The sequence below is a fragment of the Podarcis tiliguerta genome, assembly GCF_965153285.1.
Source record: "Podarcis tiliguerta genome assembly, chromosome: 7".
Classification (NCBI taxonomy): domain Eukaryota; kingdom Metazoa; phylum Chordata; class Lepidosauria; order Squamata; family Lacertidae; genus Podarcis; species Podarcis tiliguerta.
Window position 1 is genome coordinate 31560034 of NC_139540.1, and position 25167 is coordinate 31585200.

Here is a 25167-nt window from a genome sequence, read left to right on the forward strand (position 1 = left end):
AGGAGCCGGCCGGCGGCCGGGCTTGGGTGGGGCAGGAGGGGACGGCGGAGGGGAGGAGCGCGGCTGAGGGCGGGCGCCAGCGCCGAGCCGAGGAGCGCTGCCTGGGACGGAGCGCTGGCATTTGTCGCGGGAGCCTCGGCAGGGGACGCAGCGCAGCGCCCCGAGAACAGCAGCAGCAGCGGCGGAGGAGCCGAGCTCGGCCCGGGCGCGCCCCGCTCCCCCTGAATGACGGGCGGCAGGTTCGACTTCGACGATGGCGGCACCTACTGCGGCGGCTGGGAGGAGGGCAAGGCCCACGGGCACGGCATCTGCACCGGGCCCAAGGGGCAGGGCGAGTACGCGGGCTCGTGGGCGCACGGCTTCGAGGTGGTGGGCACCTACACCTGGCCCAGCGGCAACACCTACCACGGCTACTGGGCGCAGGGCAAGCGCCACGGCTTGGGCGTGGAGACGAAGGGCAAGTGGATGTACCGCGGCGAGTGGTCGCACGGCTTCAAGGGCCGCTACGGCGTGCGCCAGAGCCTCACCACCCCGGCCCGCTACGAGGGCACCTGGAGCAACGGGCTGCAGGACGGCTACGGCGTCGAGACCTACGGCGACGGAGGTGAGTGCGAGAGGCGGGCGGGCGAGCAGCGGCCGCCAGGGGGCGCGCGGAGATGGCGCGCCCCGGCTTCCACACGTGCGCGTGTCCAATCCCCGGTCGCCGGAGCGCAGCGCTGCGCTCGGCAGCTTCCCGAGTTGGTGCGCTCGCGCTCTCTTTCACTTTTTATTTTTCCGATCTTATGGTTTGACAAACGCGGGTAGCAGGTGCATTCTTTGAAGCGTCCCGCTTGCGGAAGGAAACGCGCGGCGCTCTAGGTTCGAGGAGCAAACGAGGAGGAAGAGAGCCTGCAAAAGTTTCGCCTTCCTCACCGCGAGGATTGCTCAGAGTCCCGTTTTCTCTGTAAAAAGTATCGACCCCACCACCGTGCATAGGTGGCAACCGCCGCGAAGCCGATGGCCCTTTGTAGCTTCATGCAAAAAGTGAGAGGCGGCTGACACCCTGCTGCTGCTGTTGATCTTCCGCCTTCTGGGAATGAAACAGGCGCCGATAAGGGAGTATTAGCACATTTGTACGGCTTGTCTTGCACAGGCGGTTTGCAGCGCAGACAAGAGATAATGCCCCCCCCCTTTCTTTTTTTGCCTACAATCGCACAGTTCAGTTCATCAGATACATCCGAGTGTGGGCTGTTGTCCACCAAAGCCTATGCCACAATATATTGGTTAGCCTTTAAGCTGCCATAAGGCTCTTTGTTGTTTTGGCCGCAGCATGCTAACCACAGATATTCCTCTGGAATTTCCAAATTGAATTAGATCCTCCCTTCAGTTCTCCTATAAGCTGACATTAAAAGAGTGAGGAAAGTCCACCCTTTCTGCCACTCTGATTGCTGTGACAGTATGTTAAGTTGCTAAGGGGGATCTAATATGCATTAAATCGTTTTTGAGTAAGCACCCTGTTATCTGCTTGGGCACATAATTGCAGTAGGTGTTGTGGGATGAACTGAGTATGGGCTGCCTGACTTAAATTTAGATGGTTGCCTAGGTTGCCTTCAGGCATCCTTTTCCCACCTCAGCATTTTCGAGCAATACAGTTGCTTAGGTCTCTCCTGAAAACCCTGAACACAGTTTTTAGCTTGCTCAACATCATGAGTTTGAGGCTGCATGTATACCACACGTTTAAAGCACACACGCTCACACACCCCAAAAAAGAATCCTGGAAACTGTAGTTTACCAATCACAGTGCTACAATTTCCAATAGTCTGAACAAACTACAGTTCTTGGGATTCTTGGAGGAGGCAGATGCATGGGGTATTTAAAATTAACTTTTACAAGGGAGGGATTAAATGTTACGGTACTGTTTTTTAGGATTGTTACTTTTCTTTACCAGCTGATAGAACTACTTCCCATATTTTACCTTTCTGGAATGTAGAACCTTTTTGCAGTTTGTTCTTCTGTGCCTGATGGCCAATTCACACAGTAGCGTGTTAGCCCTTGACACCATGCTCCTGAGCCTGCTACTGGGTAAACCTCATTCTGGTTTAAACAGAAGCTGCGTCAAGATAGCGCTGGTACCACAGAGTGGCATCAAACTAGTTACGGTATCTTTTCTAGGCCACCCTCCCTTATTTCTTCTGGGGTGTTCAATCAATAATTAAATCTCAACAAAAGCAAGGATCAAATAAAAAGCTGCTGTAAAACAAATAAAACCCAAAACAAAACAGAACTGTGATGAAATGACAAACAGGAGTAGCTTGGGGCCAGGCAAGCTCACCAGGAGAGTGCATGCCATAGGCAGGGTGCAAAAACCAAAAGGCTCCTCTCTGCAATTGCCATCCCGTTAATCTTGGGTAGTGGGCAGAAGGTCCTCAGATGAAGGATAGAGGGCATAGTCATATTTGTGTGGAACAAGACCATGTTCCCATGGCATTTAGGGATTCATAGGTGGTAACCAGGACTTCAAATTGTACATGGCAATAGGCTGGCAGCTTGTGTAGATTTTTAACTACTGGTGGGATGTGATCACTATAGATGTTTACAGTCAGCAGCCTAGCAGCTGAATTCTGAAGTTCCCAATAAATCTGCAAAGGTAGCCCCATGTGCAACATGTTTTAGTAGTCCAACTGAAAGTTTACCAGGGTACGGAAGCAAACTGTGAGCAGGGCATCTGTATCAAAAGAAGTTGGTGCACCAGCCATAACTGATGAGTTTGACAAGGCCGAATAGTCATATTTTGAGAGCAGTGAAGATGGTTATTGTTCTGAAAGCACTTACAGCATATTTTACCATCGATATCTGAAATGTGAACTAGCCTTGCATCTAGGGGGGAAAGTTCCTAATTTCTTCTGGCAGCAAAGTGAGCATAACAGGGAGCATGAAACAGGAGTTCGTTTAGGTCAGTTAAGAGTACATCTTGTCCAGATAAATTGTTTCCCTGACATACTGTACTTGTGTCATATTGAGCACTGTACAAAAAACAAAAATAGGCTGGATCCTTGCCATTTACAATTGCAAAACTCATCTAAAGCTGTTGAGCTGCTTTTGATTTATTCCAGCCCAAATGCATAATTGGATCAATCTATTTTAAATTTCAGTGCACTGCATACATTAATCACACAACCACCTCAAGCTATGGGAGAGGCAGGATAATAATATTTAAAGTAAATAAAACTTGGGCATATTTATCTTGCTTGTGTTAGCAATTAATGCTGCATAACTAGTATGTAGGAAGTTTGCTGTGGTACATTACTCTGCAAAATGTGGTCGGCAACACAAAAAAGTCTGTGTTTTAATATCCTAATCCAATTGCCCTTCATTTGGATAGAATTTGCCATTGATTTCAACAGAACTTGCTTCCAGGGAAGTATAGCTAGATCAGCAGTTCTGAAACTTATTTTTATGAGCCACAGTTTCAGAATAAAAATTTCCTCATGCCACACCATTTTTGATTGATAAAAAATACACTGGAAAACAAAAGAAAATAACTCTTAGCAGTGCTTGATTTAGAACACAACTGCTTTATAGCATGATCAGGGAACATCCAGAAAGTATAAAACAATGCAGCTAGCTACAGAAGAACATGAACAATTCCCAAAATATATTTATAAACAAGCCTCTTACACATGTACCTTAAGTATGTATACAAATGTATCACTTGATGCTCTCATTTTGAAAAATTACCTATCTATCCATATTCCACAAATAAAAATAATTATTTTGATACTATGCTACACTACACTGAAATGTTCAAATGTTTCTTTGATTGTCCTTGAATCTTCCTGCCACATTTGCTAGCCTCTCCTGCCACACCCTTTGAGAACCACTAAGTTAGGGTATTAGAAGAAGAGAAGAGTTTGGATTTGATATCCCGCTTTATCTCTACCCGAAGGAGTCTCAAAGTGGCTAACATTCTCCTTTCCCTTCCTCCCCCACAAGAAACACTGAGTGGGGCTGCGAGACTTCAAAGAAGTGTGACTGGCCCAAGGTCACTCAGCAGCTGCATGTGGAGGAGCGGGGAAGCAAACCCGGTTCACCAGATTACAACTACACCACAGTGGCCTAACTGCCCTGTTCTCTGCATGTTTATTGGCACACAGTGGGACTTACGTAATTCAGCAAAGAAGTGAACTGCATATTGCATATTAACGCACACAACATTCCCCAGAACTTCTTCAAAAAAGAAAAGAAAAAGCTGTTTCTTGAGCAGGAAAGTGGCCACTGAGGCAGGGGAAGGGCATATGGCTCTTGCCCATCATTTCCCTGCTCTACATCATTTCCCACATGCAGCTAGCCTACCTGGCCAGTGTGGGTTGTTTTCATCATCACTTAGAGAGAATGAGTTAGCTCTTGGCTGGTGGTAGAAGAACAAAAGTCCATATATTGCCAGCTTCAAAATATGACTTTTTATTTTAACATTGCAAGACAAAACCTCAATTTTCTGGCAGACATCTCTAGATTTAGAGCATAAATCTGAGTGGTGCTTTAGCATATCCTTTGTGTTAAATAGAGACTAGCAACATTTTTAATGGAAAATGTTCGGCACAGTCCTCTGTGCAGGTTTACTTGGAAGTTAGTTTGGAAGTAAGGTTTTCTCAGTGCAGGACTGCAGCGTCAGAGTTCTTTTGTCAAAAGACCAATTCCTAATTCTCATCCAACTGGCCATGCAATTTTATTTGCAAGGCTGGATTGTATAGTGATCTGGGGGGTGGGATGTTGTGTGCTTTAAAATCTAAGGTTCGTGTGTTAGACGTCATTAATAAGAAGTACCAAACATGCCTTTCTGTCATGTTTGTGGGTGGCCGCTTTTTCTCAGCTGTTGGAAGAACAATATGTGAGAATAAAAAGTAAATATTAACTATGAAAGATAAATATTTTATTCCAAAGGAATACATTTGCTAAAACATCAAATGTTTATTTCAAATCGGTTTTTGTAGTTTGTTGACATTGTTTTAAACAAAAGAGAACCCTAATCTGCATCTTGCTTGTTTTAATATTTGTAGTTCATATATTTTATACACTATATATATTATAATCTTTAAACTATGGGTTGTATACAACTAAGGTATGGATATTGAAAACAATTGACTTATTTGCATTGTTAGTTATTTCAGTGTGTCTGCTTTGAGTATGATTCATAATTGGCCAGGAGTGTTCAGATCTGGGTACTGGAATGTTTCTTAAAATACTTTTCAGGTGACACAAATTTTATTTTTTTCTGCACCTAAGATATGCAATAAAATATGTGTGCTGTAATCCTAGAGCATGCTGTATATTAAGTAATAACTTAAAGAAATGAAATACAAAAATGTATAGCAAAAACATTTTAAATCCAGGCTGAAACTTTTTTGATAAATTTTGTTGCATTGATTGATTGTTTTAAAAAAATGGGAATGATAAATCAGCACTGTCAACAGAAAATGAAATAGGAAACCATATGTAAAAAATGTACGTCAAGATATGCATAAGCTAATTGTATGACCACGCAAAATCACAGGCAGAGAGGCTTCATTGCTCCAAGGAAGTGTCCAACAATACATGTTATCCCCAAATTATCGAAAGTTTGGGATGAGTAAGGCTGCAATTGTATGCATGCTCACATGAGAGTAAATCTCTTTTAAAATCGATGGACCCGAGTGAACAAGTTCAGCATTGTCTTCCACATATCATTGAAGGCAATAGAACATGTTAGTTAGTTGCAACTAACTTAAATCCCAGTGCTTTAAATTACTGTAGTTGAATTTAAAAGCATTGCAAGAAGCTTACTCAATGGCCTTGGGAATGAAGCTTCAGACATGAAGCTCACTGAGTAAACGTAATTACTTACTTACGTTACACCATGATGCTGTTAACAGCAATGGAGATCCTGTGGCCCATGGTTCAAATTAGGCCTGCCAGGCCTCCAAATTTGGCCTGTGAGGCTCTTTGGGGCAAGCCATGTGTTAGGTGTGGAGATCTGTTATCTCTGATCTTAGAACTTAGTACTGCAGTGCTAAGATGAGAGATAAGCCCCTGCTCTTTGACAGTAAAAAGCAGCAGGCAAAGGCTTATTGCTGTGGTCCCATAGCCAAATAGGGTTGTTGTGAGGGCATAACAAGTTAATGGCTCATATACATTGCGACCAACATTCACTGAGTTCTATGAAGGGTGCCTTTGTACATGAGTCATTCCCAATGGATGCAATTATGATAAATTTGATACCTCATTATCATTTGCCAACATCCAGTGAGATAATTTAGGGTAGCCTGTGGATTTCTAACCTGGTGGCATGTCTCATCAGGAACAGGAAAACTGGTAGGCCTCGCTATACGATAGAGTTCAGCCTGTGATGCTACCAGTAGACTCAAGGTAAAACCATCCCAGGGTTCCAGACTGGGGACAAAACAAAGTGAATACTATCTTCTGGTGGGCATGCTGAAATGAATGTCCAACCAGTTGAATTATCTCGGGTTTGTCTTTGTGCTTATCACATAGGAAATAATTTTAAATACTTTGATCAGCAGATTCCATGTCACATTAGAATAAGCATTTGAAGCATTGTATATGATATATATAGATCATGGATCAATTCCTAATTTGTTCAGGCTTTTTGTTATTTTCTATTTAAATCACTGGAGGGGCGGGGAGAAGCCTTTTCAGGCTGTGCTTATATAGTGATGAAAATACGCAAGATGAATTTCCAGCACTGCTGACAAACTAAAATCGTTAGATGTTTATTCATTTTCCTTGTTTCTTCTTATTTCTTTGGAAAGGTACATACCAGGGACAGTGGACAGGAGGGATGAGGCATGGCTATGGCATGCGGCAAAGTGTCCCCTATGGCATGGCAACTGTGATCCGTTCTCCCCTCCGGACATCTCTAGCGTCACTGCGTAGTGAGCAGAGCAATGGCACTATTCTACATGATATTACTTTGGACAGCCCTGCTGGAACAAGAGGAGGGTTTGTGTTGAATTTTCACAGTGATCTGGAAGGAATTGGTGGTAAGAAGAAAGGAGGCTTATTCAGAAGAGGATCCCTTCTCGGTAGTATAAAACTTAGAAAATCTGAATCAAAATCGTCGATTTCTAGCAAACGCAGCTCTGTCAGGAGCGATGCTGCTATAAGTAGGATTAGCTCTAGCGATGCCAATTCTACCATTAGTTTTGGAGATGGGGATTGTGATTACTGCCCAGCGGAAGACCACGTTGATGCCACCACAACAGAAACGTACATGGGCGAATGGAAGAATGACAAGCGCAGCGGATTCGGTATAAGTGAGCGCTCAAATGGTATGAAATACGAAGGGGAGTGGCTAAATAATAAGAGGCATGGATATGGATGTACCATGTTTCCAGATGGCACCAAGGAAGAGGGAAAGTATAAAAACAATGTTTTGGTCCGTGGAATAAGGAAGCAGCTTATACCCATAAGAAACACAAAAACTAAAGAAAAGGTGGAGCGTGCCCTCGAGGGTGCCCAGCGGGCATCTGCCATGGCAAGAACTAAAGTGGAAATTGCAACCTCAAGGTAAGTCATTTCAAAGCATTTTATTCCTTGCTCCAGTGACACAAACCAGAAACATTTTGTTAGCTAATATTCATATTGGCCAAAATGGTGCAAGTTTCAATTACATTTTTTACAGTGGAATTGCATAGTGTGACCCTCGGAAGATAACTCGGTTCCACAGTTAGGAGGAGGCACTGGAATGAAACAGGCTTATTGGCTTGAACTAGATTGTTGTGGCATTATAAGCATTTATTTTAGGGTGTCTTGAGTGGAGAGATCCAGTTAGGAACCATATGTGCATTCCCCATCCAATGATTCTCAAATATTCTTGGAAATATTTCTAGCTACTTGGCCTGTGATCACCTATGAATGCAAAGTGTATCTCATCTTGATCAGATACCATAGCATCCTCTAAGGATTCTCCATATAGGCAAAGCCCATAACTTCTGAAGGAGACCCCATCATGACAAAAGTAGTGGGGAATTGGTTTGACATTTGGATTGGTTTGCTTCGCTGTTTCAGGAAGTATGTGGGACGTAGGTGTTTGCCATAGATGTGACCTGACAAAAGTATCTCTTGAAAGCCATATTGATTTGTTACATGAGTATTCTATAAATGCAACATTGTACTGGTTTTTAATCTTTTATTTTGTAAGCAGCTGCTTTGGAAGCATTAATGCTGAATAGTGGAATACAAAATGAAAAAGAAATGTATTGGTGTACAAATTAATACAAAGCTTCCCGAGTATTTATTACGATACAAATTGTTTTTGAGGGTCAATTCATGCTTCTCGCTAGTTGCAGCTGCCACCTGCTGGTTTTATTTATTTATTTCATTTTCCAATAGCTTTCCAATTCTTTTCTCTCTTTCAAATTCCCTTATGTAAGACAATATGTCCATGATTGTAGAACCTATTAATGGAAAATAAACATTTCAAACCATAATCCTACAAAGCTCTAACAGTACTCTCAATTGTAAATTAATTCTTTGGTTAGGAACGTGGAATTGATGAGTTCTAGGAAAACCCGTTTTGCAAGAATGATAAGGATAGATTGCTGGAAAATGATACGGATTGCACTATCCAAAACATATATTCATAATATTATGTGAAATTATATGGTGGGGAATATTATGGAGTACTTGCATTGCAGTCTTAGCAAGAAAATATTCTATAACTGAATTTGAAAGGATGTATTTGTATTGCACTATTTTAAAAAATGACCTTGTACAATTGACCCCTGACATTTAGAGTAAATCATCCTGCTTGTAGGTAATAAATCTTAAGTGGTACATTCACTGTACATGCAGCAATGGGTTTGGGTTTTTTTTTAAAAGTAAGAGCTAGGCAGAAGGTTCATATTTGAATAATGTGATGAAAAGCAATTTTTAACAAATCTTAACAAGCAAGTGTATATAGAACTCTGGTTTAAAAGTCTGCACCTTGAAAGGAAATGTACACGATTATGCAATTTGCCCTCCAAGGAATGTTGGTACTTGATTCCCTAAAGAAGTAAGGAAGAACTTGGCAAGCATTATCAGCTAGCAAAGTGTTGCATCAATAGCTTAGTCTAAAATGTGTTCAAGGAACCATCTTATTAGACTTCAGATTAACAGCTCAAACCACCTTTTTAGTTTTCTCTTAGTAATGTATAATTTGAAAAATGGCTTGTTGTTCCATTTGCCTTTGTAAAGTTTGCATTTTTTAAAAGAGGAATTCAGTTTTTGTTGAAAGTTTTTTAAATTTTTGTCACCAAGGATTTGTGATGAAGGCAACATTTGCAAGTAACACTAATGTGTGGTTTATCAAGCTGCGCTGTGGATGAATTCAGTGCTGTCCCATGTAGCCTGAGCAGTCCCACTTCACTCCTCCCTTCGTGATAAATAAATCACAAAGAGGCTAGCTTGCGGTTGCATCAGAACCCGACGTGTGGTAACTATGATCACTAGCCAGCTTGAAGTCATGGTTTGTTGTAGACTTAGCAATCATGGGTTTTTTTAGGGCAAAGCAAACCACAGTCCTGGGTTTGGAAGTTACACTAAGCTACCCTCTGCAAGGTTTGTTTACCTGCTCATGGAAGGGAAGAGCAAAGTGTGGCTGCGGGCACAGTATGGCTTAATAAATCATGTTTTTACATCTTAGTTCTGTGTACAAATGCAACCATTATTAGTTTTATATGTCCTGAATCAGGTCATTGATTCATTTAGACCACTGCTGTCTGCTTTGACTCACATCCACACTCCTGGGTCTCAGTTAGTCTATGCTAGTCCTGCCACAAATGCATCTCTTTCAAGTGGATAGGTCAGGAGTTGGAACTGTGGACTTCTGTATGCAAAGCATGTGCTCTATCACTGAGTGATGGTTTCTTCTTCCCAAAGACATAAAAGGTCCCCCTATGGACTTACTTTTGAAAACACTAGATATGCAGAAGCAGTATTCAGTGGAGCAGCAATCCTTGAATGTATTCCATACCTCTGGTGTGAGACAGCTTCTTTAGTGCTAATAATGGGTTGACTTGAAACAGAATGATTAAAGATGACTATTGAAAAGTTGAACTGAGGGCCAAACTAGATGTTGCACTGTGTCTAGTTTTTGACAGGTGTCTGTGTGTGTGTTTTAAAAAGCTGTATGCTGAGAGTTTGGCCAAAGGAATGGCAGGGGTCTGATTAACCCTTTCATATCTAGCTGTTGTTTTGCTTGAAATTGCTTGTGGAAGAAAAGATTTGGAAGCTGCTTTTATATCTGTCACTTTTCTATTATGTCTGGAAAAGCAGCATGGGGAGAGTTTGTTTCTGACTGGGTAAAGGGGCAAGTGGGTGAAGGTGTTAGTAAGAGTAATAATCTTAGTAATAGGAAGATAAGAAGTAATCAATTGCTTCATTAAAAAAGTAATACTAGGGCACTTTTCCATAGCCTATGAATATGCATTAGTTCAGGGGTTACCAGTATGGCGCCCTTCAAATGCTCTGTGTAGGAACACTCCTCAGCCCTTGCCAATGGTCAAGGAGGATAAAAGGTTTGCAGGCCTTGCATTATGGCTTTGCAGATTTTGGAATGTAAACGTGTATACTTTCAGCTCTTGTCTCCTTCATTACGTATTTGCTGAGTATTACAGTGATAGGCATATTACACAAGCTGGTAAAAATAACTTTACTGGGCATCTTGGCCCTGTAAAGTCCAAGTAAGTTTGAAACATGACTACAATATGAAATTAAATACTGGGGTTTAACAGGATTAAAAAAATAAAAATCTTTCACTGATTGGAGTATTGCATATGCAGGCAGGTGTAGAGTACAGCCAGACAGAAGACATTCTGAACCCAATTCACTAGGGGTAACAGTGGAGGATGAAGGGTGTTTTATGCAATAATTATTTTTATTTCTGTAACTGTCATCGGCATGGATATTCTAGCCTTGCAATAACAGTTCTTGCTCACACAGAGACCAGGAGATGGAGTGACATTAATGACGGAGAAAGACGCCCAGTTCTTTGCAGTTGGGGATATGTGAGCTGTGTGTTCACAGTCTTGTGGCAGTGCAAAGATTCTTACTGCTCTGTTAGGTCTTGGTGCCAGCTCACATATTAAGCAGAAGTCCAAGATTGCCACAGAGTGAACACTCAACAGGAAGCTGCAGCCAGTCACAGGTCTCTGACAACTGCACTTATATAGCAAGTGTTTGCCTTGTTCACACAGAACATAATTAGGTAGAAACGTAAAAATATCTTAGGTGTACATCTATAAGATATAGTGTGCAGATTTGCCCCATGAACATGACATGTGAAGTCATCAGTTTACAACTTACGTGGCAGTAGATTCTAATCAGCTAGTATATAATATTTTTGCACAGAGAATATATAATATCTGTAACTTCGAGACCCTGCAGCAAGTTGATGTAGATCTTGCTACCATATAGCTAAGGGAGACCACAGCACCGCCCACGTCCAAACCACTGAGCCTCGTGGGCTTGCCGATCAGAATGTTGGCGCTTCGGAATCTGTGCAATGGGGTGACCTCCCATTGCTCTGTCAGGGCATCTGCCATCCTAGCAGTTAAAAAAAAAAAAAAGCATACCAGTTCAAGTAGATAAATAGGTGCCACTTCAGCGGGAAGGTAAACAGCGTTTCCGTGTGCTCTGGCACTCGTCACGGTGTCCTGTTGCACCAGAAGTGATTTAGTCACGCTTCCACATGACCTGGAAAGCTGTCTGTGGACAAACGCTGGCTCCCTCAGACTGAAGCGAGATGAGCGCCGCACCCCATAGTCACCTTTGACTGGACTTAACCATCCAGGCGTCCTTTACCTTTACTTTTTACCTTATAGCTAAGACAATTAGTATATGTAAAAAGTGAACCAGGATGAAATATTTAGTGGTAAAAACAGGATATATTAAGGATCACCTGATCCCTTATATCCTGGTCTGATCACTGATTTTTTGGGGGGAGGAGGGATCTTGGTTAGCAGTCCCCCATGGCTCAGATACATGACTCATAACTGCAAGAAGCTGTCTATTCAGTGTAGTGGGCGCAAGCTATAGAACTCTCTTCCAGCTGAGGGGAGACAGGCACCCTCTCTGCTGAACTTCAGGTGCATGACTAAGACTTTCTTCTTCCAACAGGCATTTTAAGAAGGTGTTTAGTTTTATTATAAATTGCTATTATGTTTTGTGACAATATGTAGCAAACACCATTATACAAGGATGTTTGCATCCTTGCTTCTCATGCCAAAAAGGGGTGGGGAGAGAGGGAGGAAAGGAAATGGCATATGAAGAAGGGAGAGAGACAGCAAAACAAAACTCTATAATACCGTGAATGAGTTAAAAGGAGGGGGGGAATCGTCATTTATTTTGCCATTCCAGAAATGTAAAAACAAGCCCCACCTCTCTTGATAATTAAGTATTGCATTTCTTTTATATGTAATTTTTATCATTAAAATAGTTCGCCAAGTTTTCCTTTAGCAATCAGTTAAGGTAGTGGGATCTTTGTTTGTCCCCTTTTTGTGCAATATACTGTTTTGCTGTTGTTAGCAGTAGCAATCAGTTGTAAATCAGTATTAATGACTTAAGGATGAAGCATCAAAAGGAGAGTTGTTTTAGGGTTTCTTGGGAGATCATAACCTGTACATATTCATGTAGTATTCAGTACTTCTGTCCAGAAAGGTATTTTTAAAACATCTCTTTTTTTTTACTCTTAAATATCCTTAGAGCAGGATAAAAATACCCTAAATTATGGTTAGTATATTAGTATTCCTTAATTTATATATATATAATTTCTGCATGTTTTATGGCTCTTTAACATCTAAGATTTTAAATAAATGTGCACTTTTTATTTCAGAGGTAGTAAACCATGGACACTGGCTATCATTAAAAAAATCCTCTGTGGTGGCACGTACCTGTAAGGCTGGAGAAAGAGAAAAATACCCCACCAGGCAGTGGAAGCAGAAAGTGCAGAGAAAACATATTGTCTGAACCCAGCACATTACACTCATTTGCATGTTGGATAGAGTTGCACTTTTGTGTTTTAATGTAACTGTAGTAGGTACAGTGGTACCTTGGGTTACATACGCTTCAGGTTACATACGCTTCAGGTTACAGACTCCGCTAACCCAGAAATAGTGCTTCAGGTTAAGAACTTTGCTTCAGGATAAGAACAGAAATTGTGCTCCGGCGGCGCGGTGGCGGCAGCAGGCCCCATTAGCTTAAGTGGTGCTTCAGGTTAAGAACAGTTTCAGGTTAAGAGCGGACCTCCGGAATGAATTAAGTACTTAACCCGAGGTACCACTGTATAAAGTAATGAGCAGAAATATGACTAGGCCACTTCTGTCTCCTTGTCAGCTAGAGCCTTCTCACTCAGTAGGAGTGCTGGTGCTAGTTTGCCCCAAACATAACTGACCCCTGGAGAGCAAGGCTCAGAGAGCTGGTGTTTTTCTCTTTGTGAAGGAGAGAAGATTGAAGGGCTGAACTAGTCTCCTGTTGAATACTACAATTAGGGGGATTATGAGATTTCAGCAGCTGAAACACTACCGGCTGAATTCATTATTGTTGAAATCCACCTAGGAGGGGAAGCTTGGAGCTACCCTTGGACCTTGCTTGTTGTTGTTGTTGTTTAGTCGTGTCCGACTCTTCGTGACCCCATGGACCAGAGCACGCCAGGCACTTCTGTCTTCCACTGCCTCCTGCAGTTTGGTCAGACTCATGTTTGTAGCTTCGAGAACACTGTCCAACCATCTCATCCTCTGTCGTCCCCTTCTTCTTGTGCCCTCCATCTTTCCCAACATCAGGGTCTTTTCCAGGGAGTCTTCTCTTCTCATGAGGTGGCCAAAGTATTGGAGCCTCAGCTTCACGATCTGTCCTTCCAGTGAGCACTCACTGCTTAGCAATTCCTTTTAGCTTGGAACTTGCAGAGCCACAGAAACCATCCTCTCTTGCTACCTGCTGAGGTCTCCTCTTGAGGCACACCCTACTTACCGTACTACTGCTCCCTCCCTCCTTCTTTATGGAATGATCTCCCTTTGGTGATTAGGCATTAGTGCCAGTTTTAGCTCCCCAATGTTAATATTTTACTAGCATGTTTTTATGGATGTGTTTGATGGTTTGTTATATAACAATATTTCATATATTGTTTTGGTTGTAAATTATGTTGGTATTGTCTGGAGTGAAGGGGGTATGGAAATAGTTTTGTAAGTAAATAAATGTAAGTTTGCCAACTTTTTTCATTTTTAGAAAAGAGGCCTTGGTCCTTCACTTTTGTACAGATCCTATATTAGGCAATTAATAACTAGTTCAGCCTTTGGTAACCTGGTGCCCTGCAGATGTTTTAGACTACAACACCCATCAGCCCCAGCGGGCACATGCTGATGCACCAGATTAGTGAAATCTGAACAAATGCATTTAGCCCTTAACCATGATGGTTGGCTAAAATGAAAAGAAAATGGGTTTGAATCAAGCCATATTTATTTTAAGCATCCCCCTACACAGCTTTTAATATAAAATTCCTAAGGCAACTAACATATTTTAAAACCAGTAACAATGGTTTAAAGCAATATAATGCTTGAGACATTTAAAACCCCTTAAAGGCCAAACAAAATCCCTGAGGAAACAAATACTTTTTTTACTGAATACTGAAAGTCATCAGGCATGGTGTCAACGACAGGAGCCAGGATGAGGTCAGTAATAACTCACATGGTGTCAGTTGTTAACTCTTTAGTCAAAAAAACAAACAGCTCAGGAGGCCAGGTCTAGTGAGCACAGCAACTCTGCCCAGTAGCTCTTGCTTCCCAGTGCTCTTTAAGACTCTACCCCTGGTTCCTTCCCAAGCAATCTGAGACTCCTCCATCTTGCTTGTCTTTGCTCCACCCTCTTCATACCTCTTTGGGTTCTAGTAGACCGGGGGGGAGGGGAGCTGGTCACTGCAGGAAACAGCCTGACTTCTTCACCAGCCTGACTCTTCTCTGCCTCTTGGGCCCCCTCCTCTCAAGCCTACTCTTCTGTCTCTGATTCTTGACTGCTTTCTGCCACAGAGTCTTCCTGCTCAATAAACCCCGTTACCTTTTCAGCTTCCAACAGCTCCTCCCAGTCTGCTCCCTCTGACCACTCATTGTCATCCCACCCCCAATCCCCTGGCTCTGAGCCTTCTTCCATTTGGGGTTCTCCAACTAGTACCTGCCAGCACCACTCTAGCCAGTCCATGACACATGGAGCCAAGTAATCAGATAGGGTGGGAGCACCATGAGTCAGTCCTCTAGCACAGCAGGTGCATATTGAAGCAAGACATCTGTCAAATGTACATGTCTTAGACCAGGTGTGTCTAAATTGTGAGCTTCCAAATGAATCCCCTCATCCCCTAAAATTGGCAGTTCTGACTGGGGTTGTTGGGGGTAGGAGTTCAACAAAAACTGAAAGGCTTCTGCCTCTCCACTATTGCCCATTTGTGGTTCTCATAATTAAAACAAATGGGTTGTATTCAATGTGGTGTTAAGTAGATCATTGCATCAGCGCAAGGCTTTCTTCTTGCACAATTGAAACATCTCCCTATCTCCTCCTACGTATGTCCCTTAAATCTGTTCTGGGGGTTCCTTCAACCCTCCAAAATAGATTTGGGGGCGGTACAGGAATTTATGTTGTGCTAGTGGTAATCCTTGTATTAGTGCAACCTTATACTTTCTTCTTGAAAGCAAGCTGTTAGTCAGAACAGACAAAATGTACTCATTTCTACATGTTTCAGTTAATTACGTTAGCAGTTGCAGTTAACGTATGAGCCCAAACTGGTTCCAATGCTCGGAATGTCAGCTGCAAAGCAGAATCAAAGTTATGGACCTGAACTCCGATTTTCTGGTCAACTCCATTACCAGCCAACTATACATCAGTCTTGTGTGGAGTGAGCTTCAGTTTGTTGGCCCTCTTTCAGAACTTTACTGACTTAGACACCTGTTCAGAACATCTTCCTCACTTGAATTTGATGTAAATGAGAAATAGAGCTAAATATCATCAGCATACTGATGGAACTTCAAATCCCCAAACGACCTCTCCCAGTGGTTTTATGTAGCTGTTAAACAGCAGGGGAGCCAAGGTGGAAACCTGCTGAACCTCGCAGCATTAATGCCATCAGGCAGAGCAGCTGTCATGCAGCACCATCATCTGGAAACTATCATTCAGGTAGGAGTGGAGCCATTGAAATGAAGTGCCTGCAATTATTTGGCCCTCCATTCTCAAATGTGGTGTGCTAAAATTGCAGACGTATCAAAAACTGTATTTTCAGTTGCCTTGGGCAATAGCATTGACGCTGATTGTTTGAAGGAGGTTTGTAAAAAGGACTGGGCAATTTAACTGCTGATCTACCTGCATTTTGGCACACCTGATTTCTAAGCCACTTGCAGATTATAACAAGCTGTAGTCATAGTAGCAGACGTACCTCTACTTCCTAGCTGCCATGTAACTATATTGCAGGTTTTGGCAACAGTGCACCCAAGTCTTAAGAAAAATCATCTGTTCCCTCAATTTCAGGATAGTTTGTTAATTTTAAAGAGCTAGCAAGATTTAAAATGGTGTTGCTTGATAACAAATTTCTGTTTGTGAACTTAGATTTGTAACGAGCATTCTACTTGAGATTCAGTCACCAATAAACATTAGCAACCAACCCTGCCAACCGTGTGGAATTATGTGCAGGGCAGACAACTTTCCACTCTGGATTAAGCTGACGCTACGAGTCTCACTTTACGCAAGAACTAAACTGGGCACTTGTAAGACTAGTGCCTAGCAAATCTTTAAAATGCTTTACTTATTATAGATGCAATATGAATTTTGTGTTTAGGAATAGGATTCAGCTGATGCCGATGGTATTAATATAAGTTCGCTTGCTTTTGTACCAAGCTGATAGAACCTTTGAGCACATGCTTGTAAGATATGAAAATGCCAAAGTTTACCCACTTTGATTGGTGGGACTGAGAGCAAATGCTTTATTTTATTGATTTGTTGTAACTTACTTTTAGGTGTAATATCCCCTAAAAGCTGAGCTAGAATTCCTTTAACTACTGCTTGTTTATTTTAATATGGACATATTGAATGAGTCAGAAAACTGTTTGACAACCAGTGCAATTGATGTATCCTAGTAGCTGCATTTTGTACCAACTGCAATTTCTAACTGGCCTTTAAAGGCAGCCCTAGGTAGATAGCATTGCAATAGCCGAATCTGCTATAACAAGTACATGAGTAGCTCAGACCAGGTAGGGTCATGTACTTAACCAGTGTAAACTCATTTGATTGAGCTGCATGCTGTATAATTGAACTGAATTTGTGGTTCTATTGATTGCTGCCTGTTTGCCAGTAAGATCCAGTGGAAAAATGGTAGAATTTCATTCCAGTCCTAGAACAGTTACAGTCGAACTGGCTGACCTTGGGTAAAATTAGTTCCCTTTTCTTCAACAGGAATAACAGTGGCATACTTAATGGAGAATAATACATTGGTACCATAAGCCTAAGCAATAGAGTTTCTGAATAAAACAGAAATGCGATGTAAAGTGCAAGCACCTTTTGTTTTATTTTTAGTCTGACTTTTCAGTCACATCTCAGTTCATAGAGTTTACAGAATCAGGTCATTGACTTTGTACTGCCCTGGTTCCTTTAATGTAAGTGAAAACGGCTGATTAATCTCATCTCCAAAATTGTATATAAAGATATTGAAAACAGAAGGTACTGTTGATAACAGGGTGGGGGGGAGGGAATGGTAAGCTCACACTTTTGACTGAGAGAGCTTAGCTATTTGGATATTTACTGCTATTTATTCCTTCCACCTCTTCCATTTGCCATCCAGAACTAAACCACTGTGTTACAGGACTGTGAGAGACTGCTGTGCCCTCAAGTATATTTGTGCAGTTTCCATTGATTTCTGTGGAAGTTGGTCATGCATATGTCAGGACAAAATTAGATTGATTTGAGCTGCAACAGCAGAACAAACAAAAACAGAAAACATGTTCACATTATAGAAGTCTAGGAATTTGCTGGTTGAAGTGCACATTTTCATAAATAAAACTGACTGCTTGCTAGATATTTTGTAGCTGTGCAACTCAGGCCCACATTCCTCTTCCTTCTTTTGTAAGTTTTTATTTTAAATTCCAACCCTCATTTTAAGCTTTGACAAACTGTCTATTTCATTCAGAATCCTGTTAAAGTCAAAGGGATATGAGTGAGTACAATGCTCAGCGCATTGATCAGTCTCTTTGGCTGGTTTGAATTCTTTCTCATTAAGGGGGTCAAAATTGTTAAACAAAGGGATATGTCTGTTTTAAATTCGGTGTTCAAGGTGACATTTTCACTATTTGAATATTGGCTGTCCAGAGGTCACTAGGCTTTATTGTTCCACCACATTTATAATGGGGTGTTTTCTGGGGACTACAGTATTGTTTTGGTTATGATATGAATGTCATTATATTCAGAGATGAGTAGAATCTATGATCTCCTGGAAACTAGGGCACCACTGGAGTAGAAAGGAGCTGCATCACCAGAGTAATAAAGAGCTGATCATTAACTTTTTTATTTTCGGGGGGGGGGCAACTTCATTACCCAAAGAGCACAACAAGTACATCTACATAACAAAGGAAATGCACAGCATATGCTATTCATATAATGTGGATTTCGTAATCAAAGTGTCATGCTAACATGTACAACATGCTACCAAAGCTTCCATCACATCACCTACTTCAGAGATAGGAAGCCTGCGATCCTCTAGCTGTTCTTGGACTAAAACTCCTATTATCCCTGACTAGCTGGTTAATCGGCTTGAAGCTGATGAGAACCAAACAACATCTAGAGGGCCACAAGTCCCCCCTCCCTGTCCCACTGGGTCATAATTAAAAACACCCCAACCACTTTTAAAAAGTTCACTGGACAATATTGTAAGAATGTTAGCAGAGGAAATTTTATTCTTCACCACTCATTGCTGCAGCATAGACTCTGTAATGAGCTCTTATTTGTGCAGACAGACTCTCCACAAGACTTTCGTCACTTCCACTCTAGCAGTCTGTCAACTTCCTGTATTTTCCTCAGCTCAGAAGGAGCCAGATGGACTATTCTCAGCGGAAAAGGATGCTTAGGAATGATCATGTCAACTATGAGGGTCATCCTTGCAATTCACATAGTGACTAGGGATCTGACAGGCGCTTAATAAGCCTTACCAACAAAAAATCTCTTCAATGTCTTCCAGCCCTGCAGAGTAGAATAGTTACTATAGACCCAAACTTGAACAAGAAGTGATCCAACCATGACATTTTAAAAAAACCAAACCATCATCTTCTTGCCTGGTAGGGGAAAAAAACACAGATCAAGAATATGTCATGACAGCTATGAAGTCTTGAGTCATCCTGGAAGTGGTGGTCTTGATTATGGATGGTGAGTTTCTCCATAATAGTCATACTGGAAATTTTCAACACCAATCCAGAAAGCACCTCCATCAGCTTAGCCAGAGAAACTGGTGGACAGTGATGTGAGACATAGTTCAACAGAATCAATACTTGTTGTAATAATCTTTTGTAAACCTTTTTGAGTGATCTACCTTAAATAAATAAATGAAATCCCTAATCTGTTTTGTGCACTGATCAAAAGATACACTCCTGCTCTCCGTATGGTAGATGGTACTTGCCACTTGCCACTAACTACATTTTCGAACTTAAGAAATGGGTGATAAATTTAACTAAGAAAGCAAGTGACTGTTACAGCAATTTGCAGTACTTAATACGTAAATAATGTACATAAAAACATAGGAGCACAATTTTCTTTTTCTTGTTGCATAAATGGTCTTGAAGGCTGCTTATTAAAGACCCAGTGTCTTTAATTGGCTTCCCATGAGATAAACAAACAAACTTGGAACTTTGACTATATTTACATAGTTGCAAAGTTCCAAGTTTGTTTGTTTATCTCAGGGGTCAGCAAACTTTTTCAGCAGGGGGCTGGTCCACTGTCCCTCAGACCTTGTGGGGGGCTGGACTATATATTTTTTTGGGGGGGGGAGGGAGGGAAATGAACAGATTCCTATGCCCCACAAATAACTCAGAGATGCATTTTAAATAAAAGTACACATTCTACTCATATAAAAACATGCTGATTCCCGGACCATCCACGGGCCAGATTTAGAAGGTGATTGGGCCAGATCCAGCCCCCAGGCCTTAGTTTGCCTACCCATGGTTTATCTTATAGGAAGCCAATTTGCCTCATAAGTACCACAAATGATGATGTTGTTGTAGTTGTTGTTGTTGTTGTTGTTCACAGCTGAAAATATGAAAATAGCCAGTGAAACAGCTACAGAAGGCAAACACATTTATTATGCAAACTCATCCTTAACAATTGGCACCTCCATCCTGCCGATTTACACAGCGCTTTTAAGACATGGGCCAGTAATAGTCAATGTAGTTATGGAAGCATCCTGTATAAAATAACATATTACCATAATTACACTGTGCAATCAGAATATGTGTGTGCATTATTATTATTATTATTATTACTGATTTCCACTTTTGCTATGCTGATAGCTGCATTGATTCAATGGGATTAGACAGCACTCCAGTGTGGATGAAATACAAACAGCAATAGGTTGTTACTTGTTTGACAGATGCATTAAGAGCACCATCGTGCTTTATCACAAAAAAGATCATGTTAGAAAAAGTGAACTCTGGATTAGCATACAGCAGAATCAAAGCAAATAGCTGTTTAATGGGATACTGATAATTCTAGAAATAGCAGCCTAAAATTCCAAGTAAGGAGTGTTTAATTCCCATGCTAATTAAAATAAAAGATGAACACATGTGGTCATACAAAAGAACACTGGGTGATCTCCAGTGTTAGCCATATTGAAAGTAAATCCACTAAACACAACATATTTGCTAATCTGAGAATGTTTTAGCTGAATATCACTCAAAACCTATCAAACTTCCTGCTAATTAAAGCCATTCTCACACAGAAACATTGTTTAACTATTGTGCAATGAGATATACCGGTATCTTCCTGGCATTTATCCCCTTCCAATCCCCTCTTTGGTAAAGTTTCTGTGGCTGCAGTGAGCACATGTATGGCAAACAAAGCAAGGTGTGTGTGTTTGAAAAGTGAAGACAGCAAAGCTCTCAGGCTTCTGTGAACATACATTTGCACCAGTGACAACCTTAGAAACTCCCTTAATAAATACAGCTGGACTCTTATTTTGATGGTGAGTTTAATTTTCCTTCTGGTTCCTGCACAAACTGCAAATAAGGTTAATTATTACATGACTGCAATAAAAGGCTTTGCAAAACTCTGCAAAAGAATTAACTAGATATTTGTATATACTAGGTATTTATGTTTAACATTTTATTTTTTGAAAGCAATGATAAACATCCCTCTATTTCATCTGTTTCTCACCCCAACCCCCGTAAAGAAATTTCCCAACTACCGTAAACTCTCAATAAACTTTCAATATATTGAAGTAAGGCAATTATAGGGAAGAAGACCTCAGGTTTCCCATCCCAAAGGAGTAGCCAATGTGGCATCCTCCAGGTATTACTGTATGGAACTCCCATCACCCCTGGCCATTGGTCTTGCTGGCTATGGCAGATGAGATTTGGAGTGCAGCAGCATCTGGATGACACCACCCTGGCTATCTGTGATGCAGATGTTCAGGAATAAATGGTGTATTTGTTCTGTAATCTCCACCACCTGTGTCCAGAGGTGCTTCTACCCCCCCCCCTTTTAACTGACAAAACCAATACAGTGGTGCCTCGGGTTACATATCCTTCAGGTTACAGACTCCACTAACCCATAAATAGTACCTCGGGTTAAGAACTTTGCTTCAGGATGAGAACAGAAATCGTGCTGCGGTGGCAGGAGGCCCCATTAGCTAAAGTGGTGTTTCAGGTTAAGAACAGTTTCAGAAGAAACTGAAACTGAAGAATGGACATCCGGAATGAATTAAGTACTTAACCCAAGGTACCCTGTACATCTTCAGTCCATTGGTATGCCATTGGAAGGGTTTCTGTCTTCTGGTACTGAAATATCAAATGCTTAGCTACAAGCTAAGGAGTTCATACGCCTCCCACAAATGGAACAGCTTATGTGTACATTGCTGCTCTCTGGTGGGTCAGCAGAGAAGTCTGTCTAAATAAGGAAATGAATGAAATTCACTTATCAGCATTCAGCAGGAATATAGCCCACTGGCAACTGATACAGTAACCCATCTGGATGTGAGGGCGACCTGGCTGCGACATCTGTCACCCCATCGATCGCCAGGGTTGATTCGGCTGATCCGGCTGGCTAGGCTCCATGTGCATCCCTCCCAAAGCTGTGTGCTCGGTGGAAGAGGACGACCATCCCAGATAGGAGAGTACTGTTCTTCGGTCAAGGGTATACGATAGCTGCACTCCCCTGCTAGAACCTCCAAACAAGTAACCCATCTTTCTGCTGCTATCACCAGCTGACTTACTTATGCCTCATGTACATTTATCATCCAACTGTGTTTCTGGGTTGGGTGTAAAACATTTATAGTCTATATTCTAACTTCTAACTAAATGTTAGTATTCCTGCCCTGCAGGGGCTGTACTAGATGGCATTTGGGGTCCCTTCCATCCCTACAATTGTATGATTCTGTCTCAGGTTTACCTTATATATTTATCCTGAAAATCTGGCAGAACTGGATTGTTACATATCTCAACTGTATGGCTGCCAGTACCAGCTAAATCAGAATACACTCTGTTCTAATATCCATAGTGCACACTGCTATAACACAAAGCAAGTCAGTGATGGCAGTAATCTGATGCCCTTACTTCATTCCCAGGAATCTTGTTGTCTAGCCAGCAGCTTCCAATGAAATCAGTGACAGAGCTTCTGTAAGGCCTCCTTTGTTCTGTTAACATTAAGAATGTTTTTGTTTCAGATTGCTGTTTAGTGTCAGAGTTCATTCCACTACCCCATCTGATTTGCGTGAATGTTCTATTTAATGCAAGAGGTTAGGCCAGAGTAACTTCTTTCTCCTCCTATTCCCCAAGGTGGTCAGTTCCAATGCTTAATAATTTGTTTATATTTTAAATTGTAATAGGGTGGTTTTTAGTCATAAGGTTCTCAAGGTAAATCACTGATTATGCCAAATTCCATTGTGTTGCTTCTGGTGTTTGTTTTGTTTTTCTTCTATGCTGTCTCTCTCCTTGACGTATAATCAGGAGCCTAAAGGTTATCATACATGCTGTGGAGTGCTGATGATTTGAAACTTGCTGCTATGTTTAAGGCACAGGCATATATATGTATAATATATAGCATTTGCATTTATTTATTTATTTATTTTTGCTTGGTTCTTAATTTTTGTTCTATTATTATTATTGTTAGCTATCCTGGAGATCTTTTCTACAGAAAAGAATAGTACAAAAATGCACAAATAAAATACACAATATACAATATTCATGTGTACAATACACTTCACTGTGTTTCACCATCACAACAATCTAGGACTGGTCATTCTTTTCCCTATTTCTCTAAAGCCAAGTGACTAAGACAGGACCATGAGATTAATGCACTCATGTGTGGGTTGAAATTAATTGTGCCCTAAACATACAAATATGCTTCATAATTTCTTGGATGATGAAACCTTGGAATGGAATTATTGTTGTTAGTATTTTGATTGCTTACCTACCTTTTACCATTAGGTCCCAGGGTGGGTTACAACAATTAAAAAATGCAAAATGGCAGAGCTAGTAAAGAAACTGGCAGGTGTGATTTCAGCTATTCTGGGCTCAGCCACTTTTGCCATGCATTTTCTAGGCACAGATCTGTGCTTTCCTAGTCTGCGTCCAAAAATTGGTTGGTTGGTTGGTTGGTTTGCCCCAGCACTTTCACCACAAAACATGTTCTTTAACAGTGAATCAGAACAAACAAATAATTGTATTTTCTGCAGACTGTCATTTGCTTTGATTCAGCAGTAAATAACAGAGTTTTGTGGGGAAAGCACTGGAGCAAAAAAAAGCTTGAAAGTGCTCTGCACATACCAGGAAAGCATGGATCTGTGCCTAGAAAGGGTGAGGCAAAAGGTAAGTGTGAATGAGCCCCAGATCTAACATTTATGAAAATTCTTGGAGAATAGGTGAAGTGCCACAAGACTGGAGGGAAGCAAATGTTTCCCCATCTTCATAAGGCTGCAGGTAAGAGAATCAAGGTAACTGCTGATCACTCAATCTAGAACACACTGTTAAGCAGTCAGTAGTATACCTTTTGATTGTTAGTTTTGCAGGGTGAAGATGCTGGGATTACAAATAAAAGGCACTTAGCGTTTTGATAAAGTTAATTAGCCTGGTCAAGGAGATGTATTATATCTTGATTTTAGCAAGGCTTTTGACAAGGTCACCCATGATATTCTTGTTGGCAAGCTGGCAGAATGTGGGGAATTATTATTTTTTTGGGACTATACCCAAAGAATGCTAATGAATGGCTCTTTTTTAAGCTGGGCTTCACATGATGTCAAGTGATTAAGTTCAAGCCACAGCATTTGCAGCTTGAAGAATTAGAAATACTTCCGGGTCTTCCTTAGTGACTGCGGCTTGAACTTTCCCACGCTTGACGTTGTTTGATATCAGGTATGAGAAAGATGGGTTTGGGTCTCACAAAACTGCCTAGTGGGTCAAACACCTAGGGCTGACACCTAATCAGCACCACAAGCTAAAGGTTCTCCACAACTGCTTTAGCATCTGCTCTTGAGGTCAGCTTGCAACACAGAGCTATCTATAGGATTGTTACCTTAAGTTATTATAATATGGCAGCAAAACATCTATTTGATGTTTCCACCATCCCTGACCATGACTGGGGCTGATGAGAGTTGAAGTCCAACAACATCTAGAGGGCCACAGGATCCCCATACCTGCTAAATGCACACATTCTTGTGAGTAATGCTGTGGTCATGGTGTTTCTAGCTGCATTTATACATCATGATCAGCCATGGTTTACCATGACAGGAACAAGCCTCTGCAAGCAATGGATCTGCATTCTCCTTCCTCTCATGCTTGTCCAGTGCAGCCATGAGGAGTTCACTTCCATTTTTATTTATGCAGACCTTATTGATACAGCTTGGACAAACTGTTTAATCTTAGCTATGATTTGTTTGAAACAAGCCAGCTTCAAACCATGGGTTATGAAACTAGCTTCTTTAAGTTTAAC

At 41.4% G+C, this 25167-nt stretch overlaps 1 protein-coding gene across 3 annotated transcripts in view; it reads left to right on the forward strand.

Annotated features, from left to right (window-relative positions):
* JPH1 (junctophilin 1) overlaps window positions 1–25167 on the forward strand; it is a 61316-nt gene continuing 36149 nt past the window's right edge. For 2 of the 3 annotated variants that reach the window (XM_083451092.1, XM_083451093.1), the window contains exons 1-2: window positions 28–604; window positions 6786–7542. In XM_083451092.1, the coding sequence (XP_083307218.1) occupies window positions 226–604; window positions 6786–7542 (1136 nt within the window). In that variant the 5' untranslated portion in view covers window positions 28–225. Of the gene's footprint in view, window positions 605–6785; window positions 7543–25167 lie in introns of all 3 variants that reach the window. The other variant, XR_014513886.1, reaches the window with a different exon arrangement.